Here is a 26,667-nt window from a genome sequence, read left to right as displayed (position 1 = left end):
TCTATTACTATTGATTATTTCCTCTTTGTTTTATGTATTTGGGTACTCTCATGTTTTGTGCATATTTACAGTTGTTATATCCTCTTGTTGGATAGCTTAACATATTTTCAACTACAATTTCATACTACATAAAAGATATATTAATGATAATAGACACAAAAAGTACAGCATCTCTCTCATTGTGCAAACATGTTTTTCTTAAGACTAGAGATTTTAATCATTAAGTTGGTTAATTTTTTTCACTATTTCATCTCTTGACATATCTAACTTTGTTAGCTCCATAGTACTGTTCCTCTTTTAACAACATTTTCTCCATAAACCACTGCAAAAAATATTATAAAACAGGTTATGGTAGCTGGAAGCTATTGCCAAGTATCTGGAGACCATAATACAAAGTCCAGGAGCTCTTGGAAAGACATGTGAATTTAAGGGGAAATAAATAAAGTCTGGAACTCTAAACCTCCACTTACTCATCTTAATGATGTAGCAATGAGGTGTTAACAGGTAGAGTGCAAGGTGAGACTTTAACCTCATCCTTCATCTCCATTCCTTTCCTTTCTTTTTTTCAAAAACAAAGACTTATAGGGTGAGAAATAAGCCTGCCCTTCTCTTTGGGATTCATATGGAATTCTACTTTTCTTTGACCCTTTCTGCCCTACTGATTACCATTTGCAACATAAGTGAATGGATCAATCTCTCTCTTGATCAGTGGGACAAGAGTTAAAATTAGGATTGGGGAAAATACACAAAGGAGTCTTATCATAAAGTCTTTACTGTATTTTAAACCCTAGAAGTTTATTTTCCATCAAAAAATTTTTTTCTACATTTTCTAGATATGCTCAGACTCTGTATGTTCGTTCTCTGGCTTTCAGCTTTATTAAATGAGGTAAGTATTTGAAGTACCTACTGTCTATCTTTCCCTTTTTTTAATCATTACATGTAGTTAAGTCATTTACCACAGAAACCATTCTTGTCTTCAGGTTTATACCCAGTCTCATATCACACTGTTAGGTTGAGTCTACTTTGGTCTATGAGTTGAGTCTAGAATCTTTAAACCCTAAAACTCCTAATCCTGATGCCTAGTTCTTGATATTCAACTTCATATTCCTTTTCTGGCAACTGCCTGATGTTTTACACTGTCTCAAGATATCTGCTCAACAACATTTATTAAATATCTTGCAGGGGCAAAGGACAGATTTAGCGTGATACATAGAGATAGCACGATACTTTTCCTGAAAGATGTAAATGCAATAAACAGTCATTGAATGTTCATTATGATCCAGGTGCCAGCAATTTTTTCTTTTTTTTTTTTTTTATTGAGAAAGAGCACACTTTATCAGGGACAGAGAATTTCATGTGACTAACAGATGAAGGCAGCCCAGTGCACATCCTGCACATCACACTCAAAAAGGAACACAGGAGGGTTCCTGGGTGGCTCAGTTGGTTAAGCAACTGCCTTTGGCTCAGGTCGTGATCCCGGAGTCCTGGGATCGAGTCCCACATCAGGCTCCCGGCTCGGCAGGGAGCCTGCTTCTCCCTGTGACCCTCTCCCCTCTCATGCTGTTTCTCTCTCTCTAATAAATAAATAAAATCTTAAAAAAAAAAGAAAAAAAAGGAACACAGGAGTGGTCTACTAGACATAGAGACTCTCAGGGGTGCCTCCTTGTTTTATACAAAGAGCATTTTCTTTAGTTTTTTTTTTTTTAAGTCTTCATTTGTTACTTTCTTTCTACGTTCTCTCAAGGCCATCAGACCAGCTTCTATACAGATTGCCTTGATGTTGGCATCAGAGAGGTCATCTTTAGCCATGATCAAACCATCCAGGGTTACATCATCAGCCAGCGTCATCCTACTTGTGTGGATCTGAAAGACGAGGTTTGTAGTCTTTGCATTGGGCAGGAGGAACTCGATCTTTCTGTCAATGGAACCTGGTCTGGTAAGTGCTGGATGCAAAGTTTCTATCTAGTTTGTGGCCATGATAACTTTCATGTTACCCCTTGAATCAAATCCATCCAACTGGATCAACAGATCCAACACTGTACATTGAATTCCTCTCTCCCCACTGGAATTTGAGTCATACCTTTTGTTCCAATGGCATTAATTTCATCAATAAGCATGACGGATGGTGCATGTTCTTCAGCAACTCAAAACAATTTCCAAACAAGTACCTAGGCATCACCTAGGTACTTCTGAGTAAGTTCAGAGCCAACCACCTTCAAGAAAGTGGCTGAGGTTTGGTTTGCTACTGTGTTGGCTAATAAGATTTTATCTGTGCCAGGTGGATCGTAGAAAATGACCCCCTTTGGGGTATTTATACCCACCTCTTTATAATGTTCAGGATGAGAGGAAGCTCCAAATTTTCCTGAATTTCCTGGATTTGGTTGACCACCGCCCCCCCAATACCAGCATAGGTTTCCTGGGGAGCCTTTTCTACCTTCATCACTGTGACCAAAGGATCCCTGTCAAACATGAGCACCCCAATGATGGTATGTATCTAGTGGTTGAGTATGACTGAGCAGCCTGGTTCCAGCAGATTCTGTCTTTTGCAAAGGAAAGAATGCTGATGTAGTGTTCTGAGCCCACAGATGTATACACGATGGCATTATTGTCACCAATGTTCTCTTCCAAGTTTCCTACCGACATGAGGGTCCCTCTCAGATCATCCATCTGATCTTTCCTCTTGCTTTTCTTCTAAAGGTTTCATTTGTTCTTGATTTCTAATGAATTCTTCCTCCATGAGAAGGTAGTCTTTAATTCTAACTTCAACAATTTTAACTGGCACTGAGTGTGAGGTGTGCCAGCTTGCTGGCAGCATCTGGTCCCTTTGTTTTCTTCTTCTTTTCTTCCACTTTAGTTGGTACAGGAGGTTCAGATTTCTTTTTCTTGTCCTTATCATCTTTCTTGCCACCTCCAGGGTTGGCCACCACTCTTTGACCATCTTGCTTCAACCACTCGAATTTTGGCATGCCAACAATTTCATTTTATTACATTTAATTCATGATCTAGTAGTAAAGATGAGGCATGTATAAATATAGTTATATGACATTTTTTTAAAAAAACTCTGTACAGGAAGGAAGAAAAAATATATGGGGTTAGGAGGTCAGAGATAACCTCTTAAAAATATTTTTAAAAAATTTTTTAAAAGACCTTAAATGTGTAGAATTACTAAAATGGATAATAAGTGCTATCTCGAAGCAAGGGTCATTCCTAATAACTTCCACTTCATACCTACAGCAGCTATTATACTTTCTATTCATAATTCTTGTCTATCCATAAGGCTTATCTTGCTTTTTTGTTCTATATCTACTGTACTCTTTATATTCTAATATCTGTAGTACTTGTTATATTATCTTTTAACAGGTACACTTAAATCAAAGTACCAGATAGTGTAATTATTAATTGTGAAACTTGATTTGTCCATCAAACAAATGAAATATCCAAAAGTGAATGTTTAAAATTTGCTAAACTATATGTCTATGAGTAGATAAAAAGAATTTCTAAGACTTATAATTTTTTATGTAAATCATCTTATCAGAGTATCAGACAGCTAAAAAAGAAATGGATGGAAGAAATCCCACCTCAGGCCTTCCAACTCACACTATGAGATAGTCTGTTGAAACCTAGGAATTGGACTAGTACTGCCATTCAACAACATAGTCAAAGAGAAGATTCAACCAGCATATAAGTTGGAAAAAGTGAAATCAAACAGAATTCACTCACTTGCTGGCAAATATCTATAAAGATTTCTCTACATTTAAGAATGAGTGAGCAAAAACAAATAAACACAAACAAACATAACCCAGGGCCTCTGAGAATATTCTACAGAAACTGTAAAGGAAACATCATTCCTACTAGTTAGATCATTGAATATGATTTACTATAGGAAGCAAAATAAAATTTTAGAAAACTTTTTGACATCCTCAAATGTCAAAAGACATTGGCCCTATAAAATCTACACTGGAGGCAACAAAAGAGGAATTTACATTTCAAGAAACCAAATCAGTGCTACTGAATATAAACTTAGAGATATACACAAGGAAAGGAAAATACAGAAGTCAGAGAAGACACAGCTGAACAAAAAGTTGTGATTTCCCTCAAGGAGGAATTCGGAGTAATTAAATAATAGAAATAATTGAAGAATTTTACCATAACTAGAAAGAGACATGTACTCATGTAACTGCAAATGTTCACCATAGAGATGATTTGTTTTTTGTTTAATTAACAAGATAAAGAAAACATACTATGAGGCTACAGAAAAGAATAAACAGGCTGCCCACAAAGAAACACATACCAGTATGAATTCAGACTTCTTGTTAAAGCTAAACTGAGACTATCCAAATGTTTGAGCATTTGACCATATTTCTAGACTTTTCAGACAAAAAAGATGTGCCCGATAAGTCTGTGTCCAAGTATGTGTGAAGGTAATAGGATGACACTGTCAGGCATAAAAAAGCCAAAAAAAATAAAAAATATAAATATACATAAATATGTATAAGTTACATATATATTTATAAATATGTATGCTATATGTTATGATATATAATATATGTGATCAAGTTCAGTTAATCACCTAAATAAACAAGATAGCGATTTTTACCAGCTTCAGTGAGATTTAGACGAGCAATTTTTCAAAAAGTTTTTCAGGAGACATTTCAAGCACATATACTGAAGATGGTAATTTCAAAATTGATTATCTTCCCAAAAGAAATTAATCTCTCCATTCTGATACAGGTGGTAACAGAAGTTGCTCTGAGAGGTCTTAAAACAGACACACATACACACAATTACACACATACACATATACTTACAAATACACACATGCACACAAATATGAACACAAACATACATATAACTTCCCTTTATTCTGTGAAAGTGAAATTTATTATGCGGCTACATAGGAAGAGGAAAACATACTGAAAATAAATCCATATTTTACTTATTGTTACCTCTGAGTGATGGAGTAATGGGTGATTCTCATATAAAGTTTTCTAGATTTACCAAATTGCCTTCAATAAACATGTATCCTTTTTCTCTAGTTAATAAAAATGTTACCCCAGAATTTCACTTAATGTACCAATGATATTTTTTTGTGTAATTTTAGGTAATTCATGTCTATTTACTCTCATTTCATTCAGTTGTTCATTTGTTTGTTGATTTATTATATAGTAAATATATACACTAAGCACTTTCCATGTGCTAGCCATGTACCTAAGTACTGGGGATAGAGAAAACAGAAAACCCCAGCCTCTTTCCTCATGGAGAGCCCATTGGAAGGCAATGCTTGAAATAAATAATCACAATATTTAGGAAAAATCCAGTTTGTTATGAGGAATCAGAAAAGATTTAATTTGGATTTAGCTGACCAAGCAAGGCTTTCTGAAGAAAATAACATATAAATAAAAACGTGAAGGATTAAAAGGAGTTAGTCTGACTTGAGAAAACATCTTTCATAGGAAAGAAGGAAAGGAATGCAAGCCAATGTTGCTATTCTCATACTGAAATATTCAAATGTATTTCACTTTCCATCGTGCTGTTTTACCCACTAAGCATCAATTTAAAAATTCTTTTAACTAAATTATTTTTAATGGCTTCCACAATGTTGGTTTAGTTTGAGTACTATGATCCTATTCACACTAGATACTGAGCAAAAAGATAATATTACAAAGAGAGAATTTCTCACAGATTATGTAAAGAAGCCTAGCGCTGGAAGATAGAAGATCTTAAATTGTACTGGGTGATAGGAAAGATAAAGCCAACCAAATTCATTTGCCATTAAATTTTTGTTTCAGTGAATCCCATTTGGGACAACTATGTCATATACTGTCAATGCCCTGTTATGAGTCATGGCCAAGCCTCATCTCTGTTAAGAATAGCTGAGCAGAAGATATGGCAATGGTAAAGAAAAAAAATACACTGCCCTTTCCCTAATTGCCAGAAGTCATATAAACAATATGCCTTGGCTTTAAAGAGAACAAAAACCCCACCTCTTAAATTGAATATTATAAAAAATAAGTATTATTACTCATTACAATACAACATAAAATCCCTTTAAATGAATATGTGGCAACCTGGCTGTGCACTACATTCTTCATTATCACTAGCAGCATCATGATCATATGCTCTTCTTGTCCATAGAAATATCTTTACCAGGCATTCTGTAGGGCCACCAGGTAGTGTCTACATATTAGTCCATTTCTTGGTCCATTCAAGTCCTCACAGGAAACAGACTGAAGACTTCATCTTTCAAAAACTGACTGAATTCAAACATTTTCCCCTGGGAACACTGATTTGTTCTTTTCAAAAAGGGAGTGGTGTGGCTGCTCTATCTGGTGGCTGAGAATCCACATGGAAGGCGCAAGTTTGAAAAGGTGTGCCTTGAAAAGTATTTGAGTTAACTATTAAATAACTTTTTAAGTTACGGCAAAAAGTACAGCTCTTATAAGACGGGTTTAAGCAAATCACCTTTACAATGTATTTGTTTTCTCCTCCTTACTTTTTAGTGGAACAACTACTGAGTGTGTGAGATTGCATAACCTTCTTTTGAAAAAAAACCTAAATATTTCCAAGGAACGTACTTGATTGTCACTTTTGATTTTTTAAATGCATCTACAACAGAGAGATGTTAAAAAATCAAAAGAAAGGAATTTAATGCTTAGAGATACTTCTTTTCAAACATACTACAAATCAGTCTTAATAGTTCACCTCTGAAATCGAGATCATTAGAAACACTAAAATCCTGTGCACTTTTTTTTAAGAGAGAGAGCTATCACACAGATGCGCGTGAGCAGGGGAGGGGGCAGAGGGAGAGGGAGAGAGAGAGAATCTTAAGCAGATTCTATGGGCCCAAAGGGGGGGGGGGGGGGGGTGGACTCAATCTCATGACCCCCAGAGTAGAAATCAAGAGTCAAATGCATAACCACTTAACCAACTGAGCCACCCAAGTGCCCCTAAAATCCTGTTTTTAAAAAAATATGTTTATTTAATCACTAGGCAAAAAATGTGCCTTATCAAGTCCATTAAATACGAAAATAATCTCAAGTTCATTTCCCTACTTGTGTTTGGAATACAAACTCTGATAAATACCAGGATGCTGACATTATAAGAAAGAAACTAATCATCTGAAATGACCCAGTATTTGTTCTGAATGATTAGGTTGTTTGTCATGCTTATGTTATTACAGTTATAGTCTACTCTTTCACCTGGATTCTTCTAAGACTTACCAACCCTATCCATCTGGCAACAGTGTTTTCCTAAACTTGTAGTATCATTCTAATATTCAGGGAACTTGCTTTATTCATATTGAAGGAACATCTAAAAGCAGAGGAAAGGCCAAAGCATGTCAGGAAAGGGTCACCCCTCTTAACCAAGAAAAGAAACTCAATCAATAGGATTTCAATAGCAGACAGCAACATACATGGGAACAGCACCATGAAACTTTATAATTAAGTTCACTTTAAAATTAAGGAAATAATTTTGAGTGAGTGGAATTGTCATTATGACAGGATGACTATTGCTCTGTGTTCTCTTTTGAAAGCTTATGGCTAAATAAAAAATACTTTCAGGAAAAAGAATTTAGAAGAATGTAATTCTTGAAGGCTACTGATCTGAATAGCTACCAAAAGTATTCCTCTACATCATATATCTGGTTTTGAGCAAACATTCTCTAAAGACGGAGAGAACCAGGCATGACTGAATCAAGCAGCTTCTGCTGATACTGGGCTGCAGTCCTGGGTTGTCTGGGATACCAGGGCAGGTCTGCTATGCTCTAAGAAATAGAGGGATCCAAGGCAGTGGCTAATGTGGTGCAAGAAATATATGCAAATATACCCAGCCTGTAACTCCTAGGATGGAATGTTGGGTTGTGGTATAACACCTTATAAAAAGTAGTTCTTTTGCATACTTATTAAAGATGTCTGTCAAAGTTAAGTAACTTGGCCATTCCATTCATTGATTTTTTTATTATTTTTTTAAAGATTTTATTTATTTATTATAGAGAGAGCACAAGCAGGGAGAGTGGCAGGCAGAGGGGGAAACAGGATCCCCGCTGAACAAGGAGCCCGATGTGGGACTCAATCCCAGGACCCTGGGATCATGACCTGAGCGGAAGGCAGACGCTTAATGACTGAGCCACCCAGGTGCCCCCATTCATTGATTTTTAAATAAGATGATATCAAGGCTTGGGAATGTGATTTTAGAAAAAGTGTTTTAACTTTTCCAAGCACAAAGGGTTGCATGAGGTCACCAAAGCCACAAAAACAAACTCTGAATCCTGAAAATTGATTCAAAAATAAATCAGATAACCTGTGAGAGCCTTTGAGAGAAGGTGCACATGAATACTCCCCTTGCTGCATCCAAGTTATGAGCCCCTTGGGGCTATAATATTTTTCATTTGATCAGCCACAAGTTTGAGAGCATGGATATCTTCTGGACCCCATTCTTGTGAAGACAGAAAGGAGTATTTATGCACATGGACATTTATAGCACAGTCCCTTTGGAGAGTGAATAGCACCCCTTTTTTGTGTATGTTCCAGACTTGACCTTCCTCTGGCCTTGGAATTATCTGGTTTGTTTTCCTCTGTAGCCAGGTTCTAAAATATCAAACACAGCTGCAGGCAAACGAAGAGGTTGGTCAAATAGCCCACCCAGACGTGCCATAATAAATAGAAATGGAACTAACGTATGTAGCTTGGCACCATTGTCTCCCAGGTGTCATTTGTATGGCAGGTCAGAAGAAAACAATGAAACAAACAAAACATGAAAAACAAACTAGGGGAGAGGTACTCTTTAGAGTCAAATGAAGCCAAACATCATAAATTTCCTAGGGGCCATGACTACTAGGAGGAAGAGACTGAGGAACAGTGCTAAGGAATGTTGTAGGGTTTTTGTTTCCAAAAGGGACCTATGCACCTGTTGATGTGTTTTCCAGGCCCTTGAATGATAACAATTTATGAGGCTATTAATACTAAGCCCAAGATTTATCAGATGTGCTGTTTGTCTTGTAGCCAATAGAACCTCATAAAATTTGGGTTGCATTGGGTTAAAATAGAGCGTTCTGCTATTGGAGTTATTCAGAGCATTTAAATCGCTTAATCCTACAAGAACGGTGCATTAGCCTGCCTATTAGGGAGAGTCTTTAGGGATTCCTACCAGTTGCAGAGCCAGGCTGGAGGGGGCAGTCCATTGCTGGATGAGGTAAAATGGAGGCAGCAGGGGAGGAATGAGTCCTGGAGACAAGACGATGTTTCTCTAATCCATCCATGCCAACCACAGCCAGCTGAGCTTGGTGCACTGAGAGCGCACGTGTGTGCTGGGGCTCCAGGAAGGGCTGTTGCCAAGAAAAGAGCACAGTAGAAAGAAACATGAGACAAGCATTGAGGGAGACACTGAGAACAACGTGTAAACAAATTAAGTTCATCAGGTCAGAGACATAATAAACGGTGTGAAGGGAGAAAGAAAAAAAAATAGAAAAAGAGAGAGAAAAAACAAGATCTAGTCAATAAATCCATTCAACAGATGTTTTCACGCTGACTGCCAGGGCCTGGCTGCCTGGCTAAGGAGGAGGTGATGGCAGGAGGCCTGTCAATTTGAACTGATTGAAAGAAACAGACCTTTAACCTCAAGAGGAACATCGACTTAGATTCATTTCCTATCTTGATAACAACGTTTTGAATATAGCTCCAGAATTTTTGCAACACAAAGTAGGAGAACAATTTGGCTGCTTTCAAATTGCCAATAAGGCTCAATACTGAAAATTTTATCTTGAATTTATTCAGTAATATTGGTAATAAAATTTATGGGAGCCTAAAAATTACCAATTAAATGGCTACGTTTTAATACCTTTCAGTTTTTATATTATGGTATAGAACCCATGAATTTTTCATAGGTTGAATGGTATAATCTCAATACTATAAAATGTTAGTTTCTTTAAAGAGCATTAAATATAATCACAATGATTTAACAATGTTAACATTCTTCACACTTAAGTTATCAAATCAAAAGGCAGAGTTTGGAAGTTTCTGAAGATTCACTTAGTCTATTCCTCCAACCCCAAAAAAGACAAATCTCTAAAACACAGACAGGCAGCTAATTTACCTATCAATATTATACACTACCTTCCCTCTTCTTCAAAATCATGGAATTCATAACCTTCATGCTGCTTTTTACGTTTCTTTCCTTTTCCATATTCTGAACAAACACTGAAAATAGCTGAACAGTGATACAAAAGATGATTATCACATGCCACCAGATAAAGAAACTGATATTCCAAAAGATTAATAAAGTCTTTTTAAGTATAGGAGTAATTTCCTCGAATTTTAAAATTTTACATGCCTTTCTGCTTTGACCTACCTGGCTGGCTAGCATTTACTCTTTCAAGACTTGATACAAACATCACTTCTCCTTAGTGAGGATTTGCCTTATCCTTCCTGTTACTAACCTAACCTGTTAGCACCCAACATATGCCATTATATGTGATACTTGTATTTCTATCTAGCACAAGGCTTGTAACATCCTAAGTGTACAAATTACCCACTTAGAATGCTAACAGATCTACATGCAACACAACTGTACTCAACGCATACTACATGGTTTTATGTCATTACAACTTCCTCTGTATATGAGTTAATGCAGCATATAAATGTGCAAGTTATGATTATAAATATATATTTAGTTATAGACCATAGGCTAAGAGTACCCAATTTTCCAAGAAATTAATAATCATTTAAAATTAACTTTAAAGTAAGTTATACTTAATGTTTATGTATATGTTGTTACTGCTGTTTTGCTCTAACTGAACCATCAATCAATTGGAAGGCATTTGTCACATGCTCAGGCTTTGAGCACTGGCTTTGATGATAAGGATGGGTTGGTCAGGATCTAGTTCTAGTTATAACAGTTTTAACACTTTGACAGGAGTCTAACTGTCTTATTTTCTCAAGTGTCTCCATCTTCAGTGCCCTGAGGATACAAAAAGTAAGGTTGATATAGTCCCTTCTCTCATGGAATTTATACTCAGAGGGAATGCAAATTTATAATTATGATTTGGGGAATTTTCTATGGGGAAAAGGGAATTTTAAGCATATGATCTAAAATGCATGGGTAAATATATACCTGAATGTCTGTAATCTCCATCCCTTCTGTCCCTTCCTACTGTAATCTCTTTAACCCTCACCTAACCTAATGCAAAAGGTCCTTGATTGATCACCCTATTTCTAACACAATCCACCCTATTCCTTCCTGCAAGAATTCTCTTCCAAAAGCCCTCTGTAAGCAAGAATTTGACAAAAAATTCTCTGAAAAAAAACAAAGTTTAATGAACTTCCCCAACCTGGCATTTGGACTCTCTTTGACCTGAGGCCAACCTGCATTCTCAACATTAAGTCTTCTATTCCTTTTCTAGGTTCTAGCCAAATCCTAACTACTGTATAACAAATATTGTCCCCAGGGCTACATTCTCATTATCATCAGCCCAGGGCACTACTGCCTTTTTTGGGTCCCTTCCTCCATAAAAAATATATATTAAAAATTACTTTCTATGCTTACATTGGCATACGTTGGATTACTATATATTACTGTAGTATTCATTCTTTCATCAAAAAATTAAAATTTAAAACATTCTGTGGGCCCCTTAAAACTATCATGGGTTCTGGGCACAGTGTCTACTGTGTCTATGGATACTGTGGCCCTGATCATTTGTCTTCCACCAATCTATCTTTTCTGTATCATCCCTCGAGATGTGTCTATACAGCTGTACATTCAGCAATCATACACATCCTCTAAAGAAAACCTGAAATTTTCCATAGAACCTTTGTAAGCTCCTATATTAAATGCCTTCCCTTTCCATTACATTCCCATCACACTTTGTTTTTCTCTCTCCTTTTCCCTGCCATCATCTTTTACATATTAGTTACTACATGCAATAACCACTTACTGAGCTCATACTCTGTGCCGGACACTTTGCTGGTATGTTGACCCTTTTTTATGTTTATTGCCTGGTCAGGATACAGATACTAAATATTTCTCAGTATAATGCAATTATAAATATAATGAGTGCTGTATAAGATAAATGCAGAGTTCCATGAAAAAATGTAAAGAAAATCTGATATAGATGTTGAGGGAACTTCCATCTAAGAATGTAATGTTTAATTTGAGATGGGAAGGATAAGTTGAATTAACCAGGTAAAGAGTGGGGAAAAGCTCTAGATAAGTTGTATGTGTGAGAGAGAAATGATCTTTCCATGTATAATATTGAAAGCTTTTTGAACTGGGGACTCACTCTAACTCTTCTGTGTACTTATTTCCTGCTGCATTGTTTATCTTTTTCTTATGCTTTCTTTAAAAATATGTAACATATTTGGAAGTTAAAGGCATTAAAATATGTAACATATTTGGAAGTTAAAGGCCAATAATATAACCATGATTTAGATGACTGGGGTTACTGAATGTTTTATCTCTTAATGAATAAATCAATGCTGTAAGAACTCCAGGTAAAAAATACCACCACCTTCCTTCTTTTTAAATAAAGCATATTTATTGCTTACTTGAGCTTCACAGGAACCCTCTGAGATAATGGAGTAACAGTTTGCTAAGTTATAAGCATGAAACCAATGTTACATCTTAATATAGAACTTCACAATCAAGTAGGCAGAATCCTACTTTTCCAATCTCTAGAATTTGGAATATGGCCATATAGGCAAGAGACAACTGCTTTTTCAATAGTAGTTATTTATACATCACATTAAGCATCCACCCAATATCTATTGTAGATGCAGAAGAAAAGAAATCCCATGCTGGGTTGCACAGACAGGGAAGTGAATTATGCATGGCTCCCGATCTTGTGGGTTGACACCCCATATTCAAGCACTTTATCCCTTGTCGGTAAGTTCCATAAGGATAAGAGCTTTGCCCATTGATTCATATATTCCCATGCAGTGTTTCACATACAGCAGCTGTTAATAAATACAGGTTGAGTAAATAAATAGCAAGGAGAAACACAGTCATCCTTAAGATCTCACTGTAAGGGTAAGACAAAACAAGAAAGCGTATTATAAGCAATTATAACATAGAAATACCAAGGAATGACGAGTGAAAAATATAAGAAAATAGAGACCGACAAAACAATTATCAAAGGACAATACTCTGAAATTACTTAGTGTTGGAGCCAAGAGATAAAGAAGGAAATGAATGATTTCAGGATTATTTTTCCTTTGTACTTTTATGAGGTTTTCAAACTTTCTATGTACCACCCATATTAAAACTTTATTTAAGAAAAATGGTAAATAGTTTTAAAAATAAACAGTTGAAACTTAGACCTAAGAGCAGACATAGGTCAAATATTTTTGAACTTCTACCAATAAAAGGCCTAAAGAGAGAAAAGTTTATTCACTTTCAAAAGAGTTGACTACATTATACACTTTTACAAATGAAGTATGGCTTTTAACATATAGGGGGAATCTTGACAATCCAGTAAGACACACATTATTATGCTGCATATTTGACACCAAGTTATCACAAAATGGTACGCCATTTTTATTTCAGATGGATATTGCTCCTCAGCAATAAAAAGCTTCCTGCTTAATGTTGAAAACTGAGGTAGTATTTTTCTGTTGTAGCTGGAATGGACCGAAGTGTTTCACTAAAGCTTTTATTTCTATTAATAATTTTAATGAGAGATAATTTTGTCCATGGTTATTTTCCATAGTTCTAAGTATAAATTTAAGTACATGTTTCTCTGTTGCATTGTCAGAAAAATAAAATGAAGAGTACAAAACCTGTTAATAAAAATCAGATGGATACCCAAGTTAAACTTTCACCTATTGAGCCCCCCTGAAAAATGCCCATTAAGTGAATAATACACTCTCACCTCAAAAAGCATTTTTGATTAAAATCTTTTAAATATACTATATTGAGTCTGTTTCTTAAAAAAATTTTTTTTTATTTATTTGCCAGAGAGAGAGAGAGAGAAAGAACCCACAAGCGGGGGAGTGGCAGGCAGAGGCAGAGGGAGAAGCAGGCTGAGCAAGGAGCCCAACGTGGGACTCGGTCCCAGGACTCTGGGATCACAACCAGAGCCGAAGGCAGATGCCCAAACAAGTGAGCCACCCAGGTGTCCCACTGAGTCCATTTCTTAAGCATACATTAGTCTTTCTTTTTTCAGGTGATTTAATTGGGGATTTGGTTTTGATTGGTTACTTTACCAGACGGTCATTCCAGGAAATTCTCTCAGGTTACTGAGATGTGTTAAGTCAACCTTTTGTTATATGAAGTAAATGGTCTAAGGCCACTATGCCTGAACATCATCTGTCTCCTCCTACTGATAAAAATTGTAAATTACTTTCGCAGAGGAGTTATTACGCACCTATTTTGTAAATTCTTCATTGATGTCTAGTAAGACATCAATGTTATTGAGGCCCTGGCCTTTCTAAATCATGGGGGATTGAAAGTGGGTAGGAAAGGTCTTGAAGTTCTTTGTATGACAAGCACAATGTTCTCCCTTAGAATAAAATATTTATTTGGGGATGGCTTGCTAATGGAGGTTATGAGGTAATAAAGCCCCAAGGCAGAGGCAACTTCAAGGTTCTATTTTTTTGTAATAGCCATGATTTTTGGTTATGTTTCTGTTTGGTTTGGTTTTGCTTTCTTGCTGCCATTGCTCAGGGACCTGTTTTATGGCTTCTGTGTTTTCACTTTGTTTCGATGGTTACATTTCCTTCCAGACATGTGGGTGGTTGCTAATTATGTGCGCTAATCAATATCATTATGCAATTTCAGCAAGAGCAAATACAGAAATAAAAAATTATAGTGTTTAATCTTTGAAATAATCATTGAAATAATCATAATTATTTGAATTAGTTTAATAAAAGATATGATCTAAGAGAAAGTTCATGGGAAAATAATTATTAAAAAAAGTTAAAAATTCTATTTCCAAAGCCATTTCTTTAAAGAATATATGTTCCTTCTTTTTTGGCATTATGAGCAAATTTATATTCTTTTTGATTCACAGTGTTTTGAACTTCAGAGGTCTTGCTTTTCAGAAAATTAGAATTGTAGATATCCCTAGAACTTATCTTATAAAATGCCAAGGGGTGGTGGAAATTTACATCTTCTGAAGTCTTTGTGTTATTCAGGATGGGTGTTTAAGTACTGGTTAACTTTAGACTTTTTTTTAATAAAGATTTTTATTTATTTATTGAGAGAAAGAGAGAGAATGGTAAAGAGAGAGCATGAGAGGGAAGAAGGTCAGAGGGAGAAGCAGACTCCCTGCAGAGCAGGGAGCCCGATGCGGGACTCGATCCTGGGACTCCAGGATCATGACCTGAGCCGAAGGCAGTCGCTTAACCAACTGAGCCACCCAGGCACCCAAATTTAGACTTTTTAAAACTAAACACGCGTGTTAATAATTTAAAAGTAGCTATTACATAAATAAAAATGATGTGCGTAACTTTAAAGTAGACAAAAATTTTTGAAAAAGAGAAAGGGGAACCCTCCTGCACTGCGGGTGGAAATGCAAACTGGTGCAGCCCTCTGGAAAACAGTACGGAGTTTCCTCAAAAAGTTAAAAATAGAACTAGCTTACAATCCAGCAATCACACTACTAGGTATTTACCCAAAGAATACAAAAATACTAATCCAAAGGGATACATGTACCCCAATGTTTATAGCACCATTATCTACAATAGCCAAGCCATGGAAATAGCCCAAGTGTCCATCAACTAATGAATGGATAAAGAAGTTGTAATATATATATATATATATATACACACACACACACAATGGAATACTACTTAGCCATAAAAAAACGAAAGCTTGCCATTTTTAACAACATGGATGGAGTTGGAGAGTATTATGCTAAGCGAAATAAATCAGTCAGAGAAACACAAATACCATATGATTTCACTCATATGTGCAATTTAAGAAACAAAACAAATGGAGAGAAAAAAAGAGAGGGAAGCAAACCAAAAAACAGACTCTTAACTATAGAGAACAAACTGATGGTTATCAGAAGGGAAGTAGGTGGAGGGAATGGGTAATATAGATGATGGGGATTAAGGAATGCAGTGGTTGTGAAGAGCACTAGGTGTTGTATGGAAGTGTTGACTCACTATACTCTATACCTGAAACTAATATTACACTGCTATTAACTAACTGGAATTTAAATGAAATTAAAAAAAAAAAAAAAAGATGGGCGCCTGGGTGGCTCAGTTGGTTAAGCGACTGCCTTCGGCTCAGGTCATGATCCTGGAGTCCCGGGATCGAGTCCCATATCAGGCTCCCTGCTCAGCGGGGAGTCTGCTTCTCCCTCTGACCCTCTTTCTTCTTGTGCTCTCTGTCTCTCATTCTCTCTCTCTCAAATAAATAAATGAAATCTTTAAAAAAAAAGAAATGACAATTTAAAGTTATGAAAATACACCATACTAATGTAAAAAAAAAAAAAGCAAAACCAAGAAGCAATCAACCTAAAATAAATGGAGAAAAAATGATGGAGAAAAAAATGAAGCACTGAAAAAGTTGAACAACTATAATTCACAAAAGGAGACGCTAGAAACAAATCCCTACATGCTACTAAACACACTTGATATGAAGATATTCAATTTACCAGTTAAAAGATGGAGGGAGTCAAACTGAATTTAAAAGACAGAACAGCTGTGTTCTTTGGCAGAGCAAGGTTAAATTAAAAAGGTTCTAGGAAGACATAAAAAATACTAACAAACAAGAAAGAAAGAAGGAAGAGGAGGAGGAGAAATCTTGTGCAGACATGTTGAAAACAGACAAAACAGGCTTTAGGGGGAAAATATTAGAAAGCATATAAGGGTACATATAAAGTAATACGAAAGTTTAATTAACAACAACAAGTTTGGGCGCCTGGGTGGCTCAGATGGTTGAGCGTCTGCCTTCGGCTCAGGTCATGATCCCAGGGTCCTGGGATCGAGTCCCGCATCGGGCTCCCTGCTCCTTGGGAGCCTGCTTCTCCCTCTGCTTCTCTCTCTCTCTCTCTCTCTCTCTCCCTCTCTCTCTCTCCCTCTGTGTCTCATAAATAAATTAAAAAAATCTTAAAAATTAAATAAATAAATAAATAAAATCTTTAAAAAACAACAACAACAAGTTTAAACCTAGGAACATCAGCTCAAAATGTTAAGAGCATAAACTGGCAGAACTATAAAGAAAAAAATGAAAAATGCACATCAGGGAAGGAGGTCATGACAAACTTTCCACAAAATGACCTAGGTTACAGAAGACTTGAATAACACAATTCTCTAGCTTAGAGATATATTAAATTTGCAACCAATAAAATATATTCTTTCAAGGACATATGTACATAATTACAAAACTGACCCTACAATAAAGCAAATGTCAACAAGCTTTTAAAAATTAGTACTTATAATGGAATATTATTCAGCCTTAAAAACAAACCCTGACATGTGCAACAACATGAATGAACCTTAAAGGCATTATGCTAAGTGAAATAAACCTGTCACAAAAGACCACAAAAGTGGTATGTGATTCCACTTACATGACATACCTAGAGTAACTAAATTCATAAGGCAGGATGGTGGTTGCCAGGGGCTGGGAAAAGGGGGAAACAGAGCTATTATGCAAAGGGTAGAGTTCTAATTTGGAAAAATGAAAAAGTTCTGGAGAGAGATGGTAGTGATGGGTGCATAACAATGTGGATACACTTAATGTCACTGAACTATACACTTACAAATTATTAAATGGTAAACTTTTGTTATATATATTTTCCTGGAAAAAAGAATATCACAGGTCATGTACACTGACCACACTGGTAGTCAGAGATGTAAAGTAAGATGAAAAGATGCACTACATTCTGTGATAGAAAGAATTAATATCATAAAGATAGCAATTCTTCCCAAATTAATTCTGTAATGTTTCAGCTGATTCTATATTTTGTATAGGAAGTAAAAGGGAGAGAATAGCCATATGAATTTTGAACACAAAGAATAAGTCGGGGAGAGAGGCCCAACCAAGTAACTACACATACTAAAAACTAAGTCATTTAACACAATAGAGTATTACTAGATTATTGAATAGAGTATAGTAGATTAGTAGAATAGAACAGAGAGTCCAGAAGGAGATTCATGACTATATGGGACTGTATGGAAACGCCACATATAATAAAGATGATCTACAGAGCATCAGTTAAACAAGGAATGTCAATACATGATGCTGGGAAAACGTGATCCGTAATGGGAACAATGAATTTAGATATCTATCTAATATTACATGCAAAAAAAACAACTGAAAGGTATGTAGAATATCATTCTACAGTTGGGAAAGAAAAGGAATTCAAATACTTTTATATAACATGAGCCAGTGAAACACAAGCCACTGTGGAAAAGAGAAGAGACTGAACAGGCTGGAATGTACCCAGAGCATCCACTACGCCCTAAAACTGGGGCCTGCTGTCCCTTCACTGAGGCCTAATGACTGGGGCTGGGAGAGGAGGGACCAGAGTCCCTCCTCATCCCAAGCCACTGCTTTGAACAGACCCAAGCACACAAAGTAGGCATCACTTTAGGTTCTGACACAAGTTCATAACAACTCAAGGCCATGTGCTAATCAGACCTGGGCCGGTCAAGACCACTCAGCCTAGAAGAGAAGACAAGGTAAACTGGGGGTAAAATATTTGCAAATATTTATTGCATAAAGTAATTTTTAATGTCTGCATTACATACATAATTCCTAAAAATAAATGGGGACAGAAAAATGGACAAAAAGTATGAACATGGAATTCCCAGATAATGAAACATTTCAATAAGCCAACAAATACATGAATAGAAACCACTGCAGTTATAGTTAAAAAAATGTAAATTAAAACCAAGAGGGGATACCATATTACACTCATGAGATTCATCCAAAATTTGAAGTCTGACAATACCAAGCATTGGTGAAAGTATAGAGCAAGAGAAACTCACAGACTGCTTGTAGAAGGACAAACTATTACACCCACCTCAATGAACAATCCACTAATATTTAATAAAAGTGAAAATGAACAATAAATCTACAGTAAAAAACGGTGACTGAAAAAGCAAGCAAAAGAATGTACATGAAGTTAATTATTTAAGTTTAAAAATGTGCAAGTGAATAGCATATACTGTTTAAATATGTACATGAATGTAGTAAAAATATAAAGGAAGACAAGGGAAAAAAGAAAGCAAATTCAGAGGAATAGAAAAGGGATGAAAGAGAGAGATAGGTAACTTCAAATGTATATTGTATTTCTTATGTTGTATAACAATATTATATTATATAATAATATAACATATACCATATAATGTATATTATATGACATGTCTTAAGCTGGATGTTATGTTCATTTTTATAAGCTTTATTATTTTTTCTGTATACAAATACACCTAAAATAAATTTAAAAGTTTAACAAGTTGGCACATATAAAACACCAATATTATTGCAACATGCAATGGTTTTATTGAAAGGACTAAGTTTTGTTTTGTTTTTTGTTGAAGACTTTTTTATTTGAGAGAGAGTGCACGCACAAGAGCAGGGCAAGGGGCAGAGGGAGAAGCAGACTCCCCGCTGAACTGGGAGCCCAATGTGGGGCTCGATCCAGAGACCCTGGCATCATGACCTAAGCCAAAGGCAGACGCTTAACCAAATGAACTACCCAGGCACCCCGAAAGGGCTAAGTTTTTATATGGAGGAAATAAAGATTTATTGGAAAATACTAAGAATGAGTGAAAGAGAAAAAAAGAAAAAGTAGATGAGAAAAAAATAGTATGAAAATATGTTTTTTATTATGTTTAAATAAACTAATTTGGGGGTGCCTGGGTGGCTAAGTCTGTTGGGTGGCCGACTTGATTTCTCCTCAGATCATGATCTCAGAGTCCTGAGATAGAGCCCCATGTCAGGCTCTGTGCTCAGCGGAGAGTCTGCTGGGGATTCTCTCCCTCCCCATCCCGCCTGCTTGCTCACTCTCTCTAAAATAAATAAATCTTAAAAAAAAAAAAGGTATGCTAATTTACTTTGAGGTCAATATATATTCATAAAATATACATTAATTTGTACCAAGTTTCACTGATAGGTAAATGAATACAATAACACGTACAATTAAGTATATTTTGTCTTTAGAATTTCCATATATTATCCAATTCATCTCAATGAGGAAACAATCATACTCAAGGGACAGAAATGAGAGCAGAAGGATGTAAACTGGGAACTTAAAATGAGGATTTGAGACAGAAGAGAAAACAAATTTAAGTGTGTAAATTTTAGGAAAAATCTAAAAAGACGAAGACAATTAACAGTAATTACTTCTAAACACTGATACTATGATAGCTTTATTGATTGCTATTTTCTTATTTTGACTGACTTTATTTTCCAAATTGCCCAGTGAGCATACATTTTAATTTTATTTTAGAGGTTATTTTGAAATGTTTTACTTTATGTAATATCAATATTTTAATTGGTTAAATATGCTAAGGTGGTGTGTATTTAAAGTAAACAAGAACTAACATTAACTCAGACCTGGACAACGAGGGACTATTAGATACAAGCTACCTATGAACAGAAACCCCCATTGCACTGTTATCATCCCAGTCCCAAACTTAGAGCCTGGAACAGAACAGAAGCTCACTTAATTTTGTGTTTGAAGAATGTATATATTACATCTTTAAAAAAAAATCAAATAAACTCTACTAATATTTGATACATAGGTAGACACTAGCATTTATACCCAGTCCCTGCATCAAGGGTCACACAGCTCAAACTCTCAGTAAGATGTCCTAATATAGGAAGTGGAGTCTAATTTCATACCTTAATATACACCTACAGTAATTAAAACTGTATGGTCCTGGCGTAAGGATAGACATATAAACCAATGGAATTGAACTGAGGATCCAGAAATAAACCTTTTCCTTTGGCCAACTGATTTGCACCAAGGGTACCAAGACAGTTCAATGGAGAAAGAACAGTCCTTCAACAAACAGAGCTGGTTCAACTTCATATCCACATGCAAAAGAATGAAACCAAACTTCTTTTCTCATACCACACACAAAAATTAACTCCAAAGGGATTACAGAACCAAATATAAGAGCTACAGGAGGGGAAGAATGAAGGGGAGTAAGTCAGAGGGTGAGACGAACCATGAGAGACGATGGACTCTGAAAAACAAACTGAGGGTTCCAGAGGGGAGGGCGGTGGGGGGATGGGTTAGCCTGGTGATGGGTATTAAGGAGGGCACATTCTGCGTGGAGCACTGGGTGTTATGCACAAACAATGAATCATGGAACACTACATCAGAAACAAATGAGGTAATGTATGGTGATTAACATAACAATAAAAAATTTAAAAAAAACAAATATAAGAGCTAAAATTGTAAAATTCTTTTAAGAAATATAGAAGTAAATCTTCTTAGATATAAGACCAAAAGAAAAAAAGACCCCCAAAGTAGATAAATTAAGATAAAATCAGAGGTAAAAACTTTTCTTTCAGAAGGACACCACCAAGTAAACAGATAATCTACAAATCAGAGAAAATATTTGCAAACCATATGCCAGATACGAGATTTGTATCCAGCATATACAAAGAATTCTTATGCCTCAATAACAAGAAAAACCCAATTTAAAAATTAAGTAAATTTTCTGAATAAACATTTCTCTAAAACAGATATACAAACAGCCAATAAACACATGAAAAGCTGTTCAACATTATAAGCTCTCAGGGATTTGCAAATTAAAACCACAATGAGAAATAACTTCTGAACAACTACATCGGTTTATAATCAAAAAGATACGTAATAGCAACAGTTGGTGAGAATGTGGAGAAGCTGGAACTTTCATACACTTGATGGGAAGGTAATATGACGTAGCCACCCTCTCACAAAAATTTAAACGTGAATGTTCACAACAGCACTATTCATAATAATGTAGAAACAACCTAAATGCCCATCAACTGATGAATAAAATATGGTGTATCTATGCAATGGAATATTATTTAGCCATACAAAATAAGTTTTTTGTTGTTGTTCATTCATAAATACACAATCTTATTTGCTATTTTCAGGGGAGATTTAGGCATTAAACTACAAGTTGATAAAGTACAAATATCTAAAAATATATAAATAGCCCCTCAAAATAAATTTTAGTAAATTCTTAATGTCTTTAAATTTAAAAACCGCAAGCCTATCTATTAAGTCAGGGTAATAAATGCAACAACACTAAATGACCAGAAACACCGCATAAGGTACAGCTCAAGGGCACCAACAAGCCTCCCTCCTCCAGGGCCTCTGCTGGGGAGATGGGTCATCTAGTGGCTAAAGAAGGTTGTGATAAACTGTTGAAGCCAAACATTTTACAATATACAAGAGACTTTACATAATGGAGCTAAATCCTAAATTCTGGAGTGCTTGGTTAATCAGATTATTGGCGAAGGAAAAGAAAATAGAACACAGGCAGAAGTCTCAGAAGCATTTGAAATTAGAGGTGTCAGAGCCTCTGACCTACCTGTTAGCAGCCCCCGTGGTCAAATGAGCACGACTACCCTGGGAAGCTGGTCAAGAAGCAGAGAGCTGCTCCCGCTGAGCCAGGTCTTGACTCTGAGAATCCCTACCACCAGCTGAGAAAGGTCTGTTCTCAAAGTACTCGAACAGAAGTTTTTAAAGGAATCTTAGTAGCTTCAATGCCATGTCCCATGGGCAGAGCCCATGCCCGTTGTATATGAAGTCTCAAACATCCCAGGAACATCAGGGAGAATTGCAGTTATACAAAGAAAACAATAAAGTGCCAGAAAGAGACACTTGTGATGCACTGTAAACATCCAATTTCATTGTGACCTGTCACTTCAGCTCCAGAAGCCAAGTGGTCAGCCCTCCCACGCAGAATTCCATCCCAGCTGAGGCAAAGGCACCAGCTCCTCCACAAGTCCCTGAGACGGATGCCGCAAAACTTGTACTTCCTTTAAAATGATTAAATAGATCAATGCAAAATGTAGCAGCACTTTGAGGCTTTTCTAAAAGGTAAAAACACTGGATAGGTTACTCACACAGGGCAAATAGAGATAACAAAAATCTCTCGCCTGGGAAAATACAAATCAGAAGACTTGACTGCTGTTCCAAGTCAGGGTCAGGCAGGACGATCCTGGCTCAGAAGAAGGCTTGGGCCTCAACGCAGAGGCCCAGGAGGTAGTGAAAACGCATAAGCTGCTTGTGTCTTCAACTGCCCACGGAGGCTGAAAAATGGCCAACTGATTGCATGTGGCAGGCAGAGTGGACTCCCTGGTGCGTGAACAGGTAATGAGCAACCACCTAGACCCCGGGACCACAGTGCTGCGGCCACCTACCAGTGAGGCCCAGGCATGATTACACACTGTTTATGTACCACTCGAAGTGCTACCCTTTAATGATCTTCCAGCTCGGTTGGAAGTGTCCTGTCGCAGGACTGGGAGGCACTTGGAAAATTCCAGCCGAGTCCCCCACCCGGAGGCCCACCAGGCCTGCATGCCTCCTCTGTGTGCGGATGCCCGGCCTCGCACAGCTGGTCCCATCTCTCACCACCCACCTCAGATGCAGAAACAATTCACAACCAAATTTCTAGACAAATTGTCAAAAACAGGTTTCTTTTCACAGCCAAGGTTCTTCGACATGACAGCTGCATCTCGGGAAAAGGTAAAACGTTTCTTCGGCTGTCAACACTGTGTGCCTCATATCCTTGAACCCCGTCCTTGCAAAATCCTGGCTTTCTCGCTGGGCTCACTGGTCATGCCCTATGGGGAGTTATGTGGCTCCTTGGAAACCACAGAGAAGCACTTGGCCCGGTCTTCACTCCGGTAACCGTAGGAAGGGCCACTGCTGACCAGCTGCTCCAACTTCCAGCCCTCAAACGCCATTAATCTCCTCCGCGCGAGCTCCTCCTCCAGACACTGAAGCACGCGGTACACCACACCTGTGATGTTTTGCCGTCTCTAATTTTATCCTTCACAAGTCTTACTACTGAGGAAACAGAAAATTCTGCTTCCTCCAATACTCCTTACTCTGTCCAGTTCAGCACAGGCACCAAGTAGGTGGAGATCCTATCGCATCCTTGTCCAAGGCCAGGCCAGATGAGCCTGGCACAAACGGTACACTTCAGATTTCTGGTCGCACAGCATCTGCTACGTGGTGAGGAAATATGTTCCACCTTCCTTGCCCTCGATGTACCAGATGCGGCGCCCGGGACACCGAGCCGTGCCCTGCAGCAACAGATCAGGCCGCCTCCCCGCACCACCCAGTGCCACCCCGAGGGACACTCCCCGAGGCGGACTGCGGCCTGTGCCTGCAACACTACCACACAGTCCTTCTCCACCAAGATCTCAGCAAGCCACACCACAGCGCCACAGAGAACACTTTCATGCCTCCAAGTGGTCAAAAGGTACAAACTTTCAGGGCTCCTGCCTGGGTGGCTCGGTCATTAAGGGTCAGACTTGATTTCTGCTCAGGTCATGATCACAGGGTGAAGATGGAGCCCAGCCTCAGCTCCACCTGATCAGCAGGGATTCCGCTTGAGATTTTCTCTCTACTTCTCCCTCTGCCCCAATGCCCTTTCTAAAAAATAAGTAAGTCTTAAAAAAAAAAAAAAGTACAAACTTTCAGTTATAAATAAGTCCTGGAGATATAATGTACAGCATGGCGACTGTAGTTAATAATATAGTGTTAAGTATTCAAAAGAAAAAAGTAATGAAGCGCTGATGCATGCTACACAATGGATGAATCCTTGAAAAAATTATACTAAGTGAAAGAGGACAGTCACAAAAGACCCTGTTTTGTACAACTCTATTTACGTAAAATGTCCAGAATAAGACAAATTTTCTTTTGTGGAGACAGAAAGTAGATTCACAGTTCCCTAGATTAGAGGTGGGAAATTACTGCTGATGGGCACAGAGTTTCTTTTGAGGGTGACGAAAATGTTCTAACATTGACTGTGTTGATGGTTGTACAGCTGTGTGAATATATTAAAAACCATTGAATTGTACACTGAAGTGACTCAACCATATGATATGTGAATTATAACACTTTTTTCATCATGGTGCAAAAGGTTTCTATCCCATTACCTCACAAGATAAAATATATTTACAAATAATCTTTATTTCATTTTTATCTCACCTTTAATTTCTCCTTTTGTGCATATTCTGTTAACATAAATAACATAAATAAGTAAGTGGTACGCTTATATATTTGGAAAGATATTTTTACATCTGTTTATATATATAATGGATATATACATAAGTAACTGCTAAAATATTTGTATTACTTGTGATTAAGAAAAAAATTGTGGACCATAAGAGTTGGAGAGTAAAGTGCTCCATTTTAAAGTAAAACTTTGATAAGATTCAACAAATACCTAATTTCTGAATTCCAGTGTGCAAGAGTGGCATCCAGTCCAGGAGAAGCTAGAATAACAAGTGTGTGCTCAACAACAACAGAAAGCACTCACTATTTCTATACTAACCTTCAAGTTCCTAGTGGTGGCCCCTTGTAGCAGAGGTCAGGCTCCAGGTAGATAAATTATTGCTCCCATGTACTCACTGGTTGCTTCCAGTGAGATCAGGTCAGTCTCAGTCCCTTCTTCTCAGGTTCTTCTCATTCCAAACAAGAGTCTTTGCTTATCATATTTTTCATGCCATCAAACAATATACAAAAAGGCACAAAGGAAAGGTAAAATTTTATATGTCAAATATTATCCTCATTTGCAAATCATGAGGAATCCATAAACAACAGTATGTCTCATAAGGCAGAGCTGTTGGTAGCTGAACACTACAAAGTATTCAGGTAAAGCATCACCGGCAGAATCAGAGGGAATCATTTTCAAGTGTAACTACCATTTATATACGTGTGCAGTGTGAGTGAGTATGGTGTGTAGTTAAACCATGATTCTGGATCGAGGCTTAGAGGTTTATTTTATACTCTAAAACTGAACCTATTTGACAACATTGTTCCTCCATTAGGTGGAATGTTGGTAAAAGTTACTACTATGTACAGAGTACATAAATTGATTCCGATGCATTTATAGACATCCTCAGATATAAGAGTGCTGGGAGAAAATACATTACTAACTTGGTTGCACTTTGCATTTATATCTGTGGTTCCTTTAGAAATGTTTAAGATCCAGCCACTCTGCAGTGCTCTTGGAAAATGACCGTTTTAAATCAGTGGGGATTTTACTCCACTACAGAATACAAAAGAAACCACATTTGAATTTTGAAATTAAATAAGTAGCTAGTCCATAATGAGTAATTTCTTTCACAATAAAAAGTAAAGAAAACAAGTTATATTTTTGTTCCTTTATTTGCTTTTTGGTTCTACATTTTTACAATTGCCTGTAGAAAAAAAAATTCAAGAGAATAGATTGAAATTATTTTAATTGCTGAACAGCCCAGAGGAAGATGACATTGTGCAATGGCCTAGACCAGTACCCTCTGTCTGGGTGATGGCCAATGAACAGTGCAGCATGAACAATAGAGCACTGGTCTAGAAATAATAGCCTGAAGATAAAGAGAGAAAAATAGGGGTTTCTTTTGACTATGATGAATCTCTTGAGCATTTCCTTTATTCCTCCCCTTTGATAATTAGAGTCCAGATATAAAACAAATCAGAATGAGAGGGATGACAAGCAATATAAATCATTGCTATTTAAGACACATGAATTTGATAGATTAATC

General features: G+C 36.9%; 1 protein-coding gene and 1 pseudogene across 1 annotated transcript in view; both read right to left on the bottom strand.

The window, feature by feature from the left end:
• LOC112824959 (histone deacetylase 9) overlaps positions 1-26,667 on the bottom strand; it is a 636,385-nt gene that overhangs the window by 196,551 nt on the left and 413,167 nt on the right. The window contains exon 16 of the mRNA XM_073898929.1: positions 9,148-9,325. Within this exon, the coding sequence (XP_073755030.1) occupies positions 9,148-9,325 (178 nt within the window). The remainder of the gene's footprint in view (positions 1-9,147; positions 9,326-26,667) is intronic.
• Positions 1,634-2,909, bottom strand: LOC112824960 (26S proteasome regulatory subunit 4 pseudogene; annotated as a pseudogene).

Source organism: Callorhinus ursinus, unplaced genomic scaffold (assembly GCF_003265705.2).
Source record: "Callorhinus ursinus isolate GAN/ISIS: 27379988/994484 unplaced genomic scaffold, GSC_fseal_2.0 scaffold12, whole genome shotgun sequence".
Lineage (NCBI taxonomy): Eukaryota > Metazoa > Chordata > Mammalia > Carnivora > Otariidae > Callorhinus > Callorhinus ursinus.
The sequence above is the reverse complement of the archived record's forward strand: the minus strand, read 5'-3'. Positions and strand labels throughout refer to the sequence as shown.